The sequence below is a fragment of the Beta vulgaris genome, chromosome 9, assembly GCF_026745355.1.
Source record: "Beta vulgaris subsp. vulgaris cultivar EL10 chromosome 9, EL10.2, whole genome shotgun sequence".
Classification (NCBI taxonomy): Eukaryota; Viridiplantae; Streptophyta; class Magnoliopsida; order Caryophyllales; family Amaranthaceae; genus Beta; species Beta vulgaris.
The window spans coordinates 19,335,125-19,343,435 of NC_079210.1; the positions used below are offsets into that span (position 1 = coordinate 19,335,125).

Here is an 8,311-nt window from a genome sequence, read left to right on the forward strand (position 1 = left end):
CCTCTAATGGCAATGATGCCATTTTTTTAAAAACAAATCTTTCTGTTTTTTTTTTCTAAGTCAGCAAGTGGTTGGGATGAGTTGAGGGGTATATATAGTTGAGATATCTGAAATTTCAAGTTTGGAGGAAAATTTTAGTTTCTGAAATTTTATTGTTGCCTCAGTTTGGAGGGAATTTTTAGTTTTTGAAATTTCGTTGTATAAAACAGATTTCGTTGTTTCCCTCCTTTATTATTGCCTCAATTTTAAAGTTGTGTACAGCTGTTTTGTCTAGTTCTGTAAAGTACTCAACCTTTTTGGATTTATAATATTTAATTATAAAGGACCCACTTGCATTGTACTTTTTTCCTTTTAAATTGTTTAATAGTAAAACAGATTCCAACCCATGTGCAAGAATCTTCCCTTTCCTTAATATTTGTGCAAGATTCTAAGTAGGAAGGATAAAAAAAAACAGAGGGAGTACAAATTATAGTTAGTTTCTAGCAAATTAAAACACAAATCACCTAAATATTTTAATTAATGAATTTTAATAATTTATCCTATTCTATTACTAGTACTTGCCAACTTGATTGAAAAACACATCCTTCACTTCTTCCATTCCTAATTAGTTGCAATACTTTTCTTTTCTCAAAGTTTCAAATAATGTAGTAACATATAAGAAAAGAACAAAGGAATAGTGAACATCATAAGCCTCAATTTATAAAATCCAATTAATGTTACACTTTTGAAACATTCAATTAATCGTCATTAAGAGATTGAAGTGGTGAAATAGTAACATCACTTCGAGGTTGAGGTGGTGAACATCACTTCCCACCTCATATCTCTGAGATTCAACGATCAAACCTTACTGAACTCTTCTGAGGATTTCCCCTTATCCCCTTCAAGTAAATCACCTTCATCTTATCTTAAAAAAAAACCGACAAATAAGTTGCTCAACTTTCTGGGAGAGTTATGAGAAAAATGAAGCTCCTCAATGTGAGAAGAAGTGGAGAACCACATAATTTGTTTTCCTCTACTCATACTCTTAACCCATATAGGATAGTATCAACAACGTTATATGGGGACTAAGGTAATTGACAAGTCAGCATGCTATTTTGAAACACTACATACTTTTCCACCTAAACCAAATTTTTTCAAGAGAATTAATACACATCCAATGATAATATCCTAACTACAAAAATATTTTATAAGATTTGGGCTAGCTTCTTCATCTTGAAATTTCTTGTAACATAGGACGGCATACATTGAAAATGGAAGTTGCATGTCTTCACCTGCCTCGGTGCGTGGGAATTGAAGACAGATACCCTTAAGCCGCTCCAAAATTCACCCCTTTCGTAAGTTTAATTGTAGGACTGATAACAGACTGGCAGGCATGCAACTATGCAAGCCTATCTGCCTATTCAGAAAGAAAGTCTAAGCTGATAGTTATCGAGTTTTTGATCTAAAATGAAGCTCTTCCAGTCCTTGAAAAAGTTGGAACCCTCCTCCACAGGGGATGAAGCATAAACGAATCAAGTGCTGGATCCAGATAGAGCCGAGTCAACCGTCAAATTTCGCAAATTTGTAATTTCCTCTCAAAACCACCATGCTGATTTGTTTGAAGTACTAACATCATTGAACAAGTAGCCGTAACTTTACATGGATAGATATTAACGGTATGCATCTTACAAATAACTAAGCTGCATAAAATGCCATCATTGACAAATGACCCACTAATGCCGGACAGTACAATGGTGGCAAGAAGAAAGTCATTACCTTGACAATGAAATCATGTAGTCTTTCAAAAAGCAGGTATACATGAATTTCCACCACCACATCATCAAAACACGGAACACGTAGTAATACGTGATCCTGCAGTTATGCATTCATGGCAATCAACTCATTAGAGCCACAGTGCCTGATATCAATGACCATTGATTTATTAAAGGGATGTATTATGTCACAGCATTCACGACGGGGTGCCCCAACCTGAAATGAGACAAGTCTGTAATATAAGAAAGCAAAAACCAATATCACAACTACAATTGAGCTATAATTAGAGCCTGGATAATATCATGCATACTAATGTGTTAGGTACTTACATTGGACCTACAGAAGGGGCCGAACACCAAGGTTTACTTTCCAAATTAAAAAAGCCACAGCAAAAGGTACGGGAGCATGAAAATTTTCCCTATATAATGAAAGAAGTAATACCTGTCCAACGTTGTATTGCAGCTTCTTGGCAAACACTCTTATGTCTTTCAGGTTCACAATAGCAGCAACTCGGGTACAACTGTGAGTAATGTGCCTCTTATATTTGCTCCAGACTCTCCCTGTCCCAGAAGCAACATCTTCCAGAAAGAAAACCAGAGGTCTTTTACATGGATCCTGAGGATAGTCCCTAGTGTCAAATACATACTGGCCAGGAATATTAATGCCTCGCCTCCTCCAGGGTGTAAAACTTCTCTGTGATGCAAGAATATCCGGAAGAAGTAGATTGCCTTCATATACTTGAACGGCATAGCCCCAAGCAACTGAAACAGTCAGATTACTTGTGTAGTCATAGCAAACAGTTTGTTGCAAAACTCTACCAGGGTCAACACGCACAGCCTTAAAAAGGTGCTGGACTGCCGCTGTCCGATTCTTGCTAGGAAAAACAGGCTCCACAAGCTCCAAATGATGAAGAGATAATAAAGGTGACAATGGGTGAGCAGTAAGCATACCAAACAAGTCTCCTCTCACATCAACCTGATATATGAAATAAGAAAAAGACTATCAATCAAATTGTTTTGCAGTTCCCCCAATGAAATACAAAAGAATCTGCTTTCTGAAAATGATACAAGGCAGTAAGAGCTTATGAACAGCAACATTCCCCCAAAACATCTACATTCGAACTGGTTTATATAACACAACTAAAATTGTATGGTGAAATCACTTTCCACCAAAGCTGCTGCAGCGCTCCCACATAATTGTGTTGCTATTATCTGCAACTCCATTATTAGAAAAACAGCATCTTTAAAGCTAAGAAGTAACTATTGCCTTCAAACACAACTCAATGTTCCTATCATATTTGCAAAAAGGAGGATAAACCTACCCCTCACAACCCTAAGATATCATACCAACACTCTAGTATCACCTCTTCACTGATCCCCCCGCCCCCTCCTAACAAAAAGTATGCATCACTCTATGATATTCAGCTTCTGTATTGACAATAACAGCCAGAAGGGCTAGATAAGGACTCTTCGTCTCTCACCTAATCAATGGTAGACGCCCCTTAATTAAATTGGAACATGGAAGCCCTATTTGCATAAGAATCTCGTATCTTGATCATTACAAGACAGCCAATCAAATGAAAAAAAAGAATAATAATAAAGGCAGCAGTCACAAGCATACAAAATGATCATTGTATTTAGAAGAAGTCTAGACTCCTGTTGACTATAACCAATAAAAATAACAAGTGAAAATGAAAATTTTAGATACGCCATTCACTGTCCTTTAAGTTACTTGTGGAAAACTACTTTGTTATTTTGTTCTTGGGAACTCCCATTTAAGATAGATTTTGAGCTACAAAAATACCAAATGCCGGAACCCGGTGTCTTGACCAAATTTCCAGTGTTGACCCCTTAGGAATACCTCACACGACAGCTTTGTTTGCTCAATTTCCATCCTGTTTCTTATATAATATATCCCCTCCATTATCTAAACTGAACAGTCCATTCCCTCTCTTCCCTCCAACGACTTCTTCCTTCCTTACCCTTCCCCTCCTCCATTGCCTCCATTCCTAGCTCCACTACTGCCCCTTCCCAATACAATCTCCGTAAACCCTGCCTGTCTCCCCACACAACCTAGACCCCTTTCCATCTAGTTTACCTCTTTGTCATATGAACAAAAGTAATGAGCAGCCCTGGATTTTAGCCACATTTAGGCTCCGTTTGGTAGGGTGTAAAAAGTTTTCAGTGTAAAATGATTTTCATGGAAAACAATTTACAATGTAAAACACAATTCCAAAATTAGTTTTCCGTTGTTTGGTTCCATATTAGAAAAATGATGGAGTTAAAGGAAAATGAAAGGAAAAGTAAGAAGGTAGGGAGAAGAATGTACAAAAGAGATAAGGAAAATAGTTTTCCCTTCATTTTGAAGGGAAAATGGTTTTCCTTCATTGTGAGAGTAATTTTACCCCAAGGGAAAATGGTTTTACACTCTTTTACCTACCAAACAATGTAAAATAGAAAATAGAATTTTCCAGAAAAATGTTTTACGTCCCACCAAACGGAGCCTTAGTCATCAAGGGAGTTAAAAGCATTCTAAATGCATCAAATGCGCAAGGAATCTTCTTTCAAATGCAAGTGCAAGACTAAACATCATATAAGATTTGTTCTATAGTATCTAAAACAGTCCCCTGTTTATTTGTCTGATTATTCTGTATTCACAAACAACACACTTTGCCACCCATGGATCCCAGACAACACAACCCATTACCTACAAAATTTAGGTGTTTATACTATCAATCTATGCCCCCTGCAAATATTTTTAAGCCTTACCAGTCTCAACTCTCAAGATGCTGCTAACCATTTCTAATTACTTGGTCTATAAAGAGAAGTTAAATACGTCACTCAAAAAGTAGCGTAAACAAAAAGTAACACCTTAAAAAACATAGTCAGATAATAGGGCGTTGATAGTCGTTCTGAGAAATAAAATCAATTTATATATAAACAAAAAAAGGATGTAACCTGATGAAAGCCAGATTCAAGAGTCAAGTGAACACCAAGCTCAGTAATACAAGACGAAATCCGATGATCACTTCCATACAAATGCGGGTAGCGCATCAAACAAGAATCCAAAACCTTACTCAAAGCCCTAGCTAAAGTAGCACTAATAGCAAAACCTCCACCACCATAAGCAATACCAAAAGACATCTTTAAATTCTGCTCTAAACTCTCGGAAATGCTCCCAATATAAAACAACTTCTCATGATCATACTTACTAAGAACAGCCACCAAATTCTCGGGGACAAAGACAGTGTCGTCGTCCCCGAAAACATACCAGCGGACATCTGGTTCATAAAGTTCAAAACTTTCTTTAACAATGCGAGCGACACGGATGGCGGAACGATGGCCACGAGGGAAGGAGTAGGGGAAATGGGAGGTGTCGGAGGAGATATAATAAGGGAGAGGGGGTTTGAAGAGAGGGGGTTTGTCGAGGAAGAGGAGGGCGCGGGTGGAGTTGGGGGAGTACCAAAGAGAGAGGAAGGGAAGACGACGTGGGAAGGAAGAGGAAGAGGAGGCGATGGAGAAAAAGAGGTGATGGAGAGTAGTGGGAATGGTGGTAGGAGTGGAGGAGAGAGATTGGCGGAGGAAGAGATCGGGAGGGGGGAGAGAAGAAGGACAAAGGAGGAGGAGGGATTGCCGGTTTAGGAGGTAGATTGTGGAGATGCTGAAGATGGTTATCAGGATCAGTTTTAGCCGAGAAGCTGGGATTTTCACCGCTGAAACTCGCATGTTTTTTTTTTTTTTTTGGGTGGTTGTGTGTTTTTTGGGGGTGAAAACTGAAAAGTAAGAAAGGGTGGATGTTGAATTGAGGTTGGAGTTGTGGTGGCCGCCTGCCCGGTGGGTCAGGAAAGATCACATCGTCACAGCTTGGGTAAATTAATGAAAAAGTGGACACGAGTACCCAGGTTTTAAGAGAATATAGGTTTTGCAAAGATTGTCGAGTAGAGATCCAACTATGATTATATTTATATTTCCTTCCGTCTTTATTAGTTTACCCGATTCTTTTGTTAAAAAGTAATATATGTCTGGTGGAAAGTTAGTGGTCTCATTTCAAAAATAGAAACAAAAGAAATCTGTAAATTAATAAGAGACATTCAAAAAAAAAAATAGATAAAATAATAAATACTGGAGGTAGTAACTGATAAGGTAGTTTTTGAAGATATGATTTTAGTTGAAAAATCTAACTTAGTTCCTTCCCATTTTTACGTAAATGAACCTCATGAGTTTGTTGATAATTAGAGGTTAATTATTAGCGGCTAGCTGTTGTTAATAGAGATGGCCAAAAGTGCGGGTCAATCCAGCCCAGCCCACCTCATGGGCCGTGTGGGCCGGGCCAGCAAAAAGCCCAGTCCAACCCAACTCGAAACGTGAAATTGGTGGGTGGATCGTGGGCCAGATTTCTTAAGCCCAACCCACTAAAGCTCACTACTAAAACCGCTCAGCCCGGACCATGAAATTGGTCCAACCCGACCCATGAATACAGACCAGCCCAATTCAAGTAAATATTGAACCAAATTGTGTATATTTTAATCAAATTGTATATAATTTAATCAAATTGCATACATTATAATTCAATCAAATTTAAAAATAACGACATTATTCATTAATATTAATATTTGTATATATTTTTAATTCATTTTTTAGATTTTAAGTAATAATAATGAATAATTTTAATGATTAAATAATTTTGAAAAACAAAATCTCATGTCGACCCATCAGCCCGGTCCACCCCACCAGACCCACGAATCGTGAAAACCGGTAACAGACCGGTGTGGGCCAAGATTTTTCAGCCCGCGGACCAACCCGCCCAACCCATGAATTTCACGGTCCGGTCCTGGGCCGTGAAATCTCAGCCCAGCCCACTACGACCCACGAGTACCCAGATTTTAAGAGAATATATGTTTGGCAAAGATTGTTGAGTAAGAGATCCAACGATGATTACTTATATTTCCTTCCATCTTTATTAGTTAATTCGTTTCTTTTGCAGAAAGTTTTAGGAGAAATAATTCTGTGGGACATAAAAAAAAAAGAAAAATTCTTTTATGTTAAATTGAAATGTATATGTGATGGAAAGTTAGTGATCCCATTTCAAAAATAGAAACAAAAGAAATCTGTAAACTAATAAGGGACATCCCAAAAAGAAATATAGATAAACTAATAAAGATCAAAGGTAGTAACTGATAAGGTAGTTTTTGAAGATATGATTTTAGTTGAAGAATCTAACTTAGTTCCTTCCCATTTTTAGGTAAATGAACCTCGCGAGTTTGTTGATAATTAGAGGTTAACTATTAGCGGCTAGCTGTTCGTATTAATTGTTAGCATTTAGCTGATTGTATTAGTTGTTAGCAGTTAGCTGACTAGTTGTTTATATTAGTTATTTGTGTGAAAGTGTTTGGAAGATAGTTGTTAGCTTAGATGAAATGACTACTAAAGATATTGGAATAATTATTTATTGATAGAGCTTTCCTTTATAATGGTAGAATATGACCAGCTTTAAGATATATTGGTCATTACACAACTAAATTCACAAACCTCTCTTCCAAAAAGCTCATACTAGTAGCTTTTATAAAATTAGCATTTTGAGTTGAAACCTCTCTTGCAATCCTCTCTCTATCAAACACTCCCATTAGAAAATTGGACTAGTCAAACCTCTATATTCATCTTAAACCTCTTTTTTCACACCAAAACTGTCTCAGGCAAATACTCGCAATATGTATATCATTTCAAATTCAAACAATGAATCAAATATGAAATTTGGAATGTCAAAATTGAAATCAAAATTTCTAGTATTTGGAAAAGTAAGGGGTGTTACAACATCCAATTAAAGCATATCCAACATTAGAGTACACCTAAGAGTCACAATAAACCCATTACATAATCCTAAGTACAATCCATCCAAAAAGGTGGATTTTTTAGAGTCCATATAGGTTTCCTTGGAGAGTTTTGGTCTAGACTCGTTCTAGGGTTTTGTCCTTTGGAGGGATTCACTAGTAGAAAAAGGGCGTTTTGCGTCGCCCCATTTACGTCGCATGTAAGGCAAAATGACGCAATAACGTAATTTGTGTCGCATGTAAAGAGGAATGCGATGCACAACATGGGTACATAAACACCAGATACGAGCTGTTACGTAGTGTAAAACTGGTAATTTAATACGACAACTCTAACTTCAGGTTCTTAATTTGGAGACTTGTGCAACATTGATTGGGCTCGGATCCCGATACTGAACTCCGATCAGCAACCTGCAAAAAAGGGACCACCCAGGAGGTTTGGGTGGTATTTCCCCCTTCGATGCTTAAGTCAGATATAAGGGATATGAACGAACTTTTAGAGGGAGAGAGAGTAGAGAGAGATAATTTATGGCAGAATAACAGTACTATGCTCTGAAAAACGTCCTTTTCCCCTGATTTCAAGGACTATTTTCACTGTTTGAAATGACTGATGTACCTTGATGTCACCCTAATTTGGGAGCATCTGATTGGCTAAGAAATAATATCATGGCACGTGGCAAGTGCTGATTTGTGAATACAATTTTACTCTATTGCTGAATCAGGCTTTACTTGCAT

At 37.4% G+C, this 8,311-nt stretch overlaps 1 protein-coding gene across 1 annotated transcript; it reads right to left on the reverse strand.

Annotated features, from left to right (window-relative positions):
• Window positions 1-918: 918 nt before the first annotated feature.
• LOC104903326 (hypothetical protein) lies at window positions 919-5,883 on the reverse strand. Its single transcript, XM_010691343.4, has 3 exons — window positions 4,710-5,883; window positions 2,194-2,727; window positions 919-1,968 (listed from the first exon to the last, which is right to left on the reverse strand). The coding sequence occupies exons 1-3, from the start codon at window positions 5,475-5,477 to the stop codon at window positions 1,858-1,860; spliced, it is 1,413 nt and encodes a 470-aa protein (XP_010689645.2). The 5' UTR covers window positions 5,478-5,883; the 3' UTR covers window positions 919-1,857.
• Between the last annotated feature and the right edge of the window lie 2,428 nt (window positions 5,884-8,311).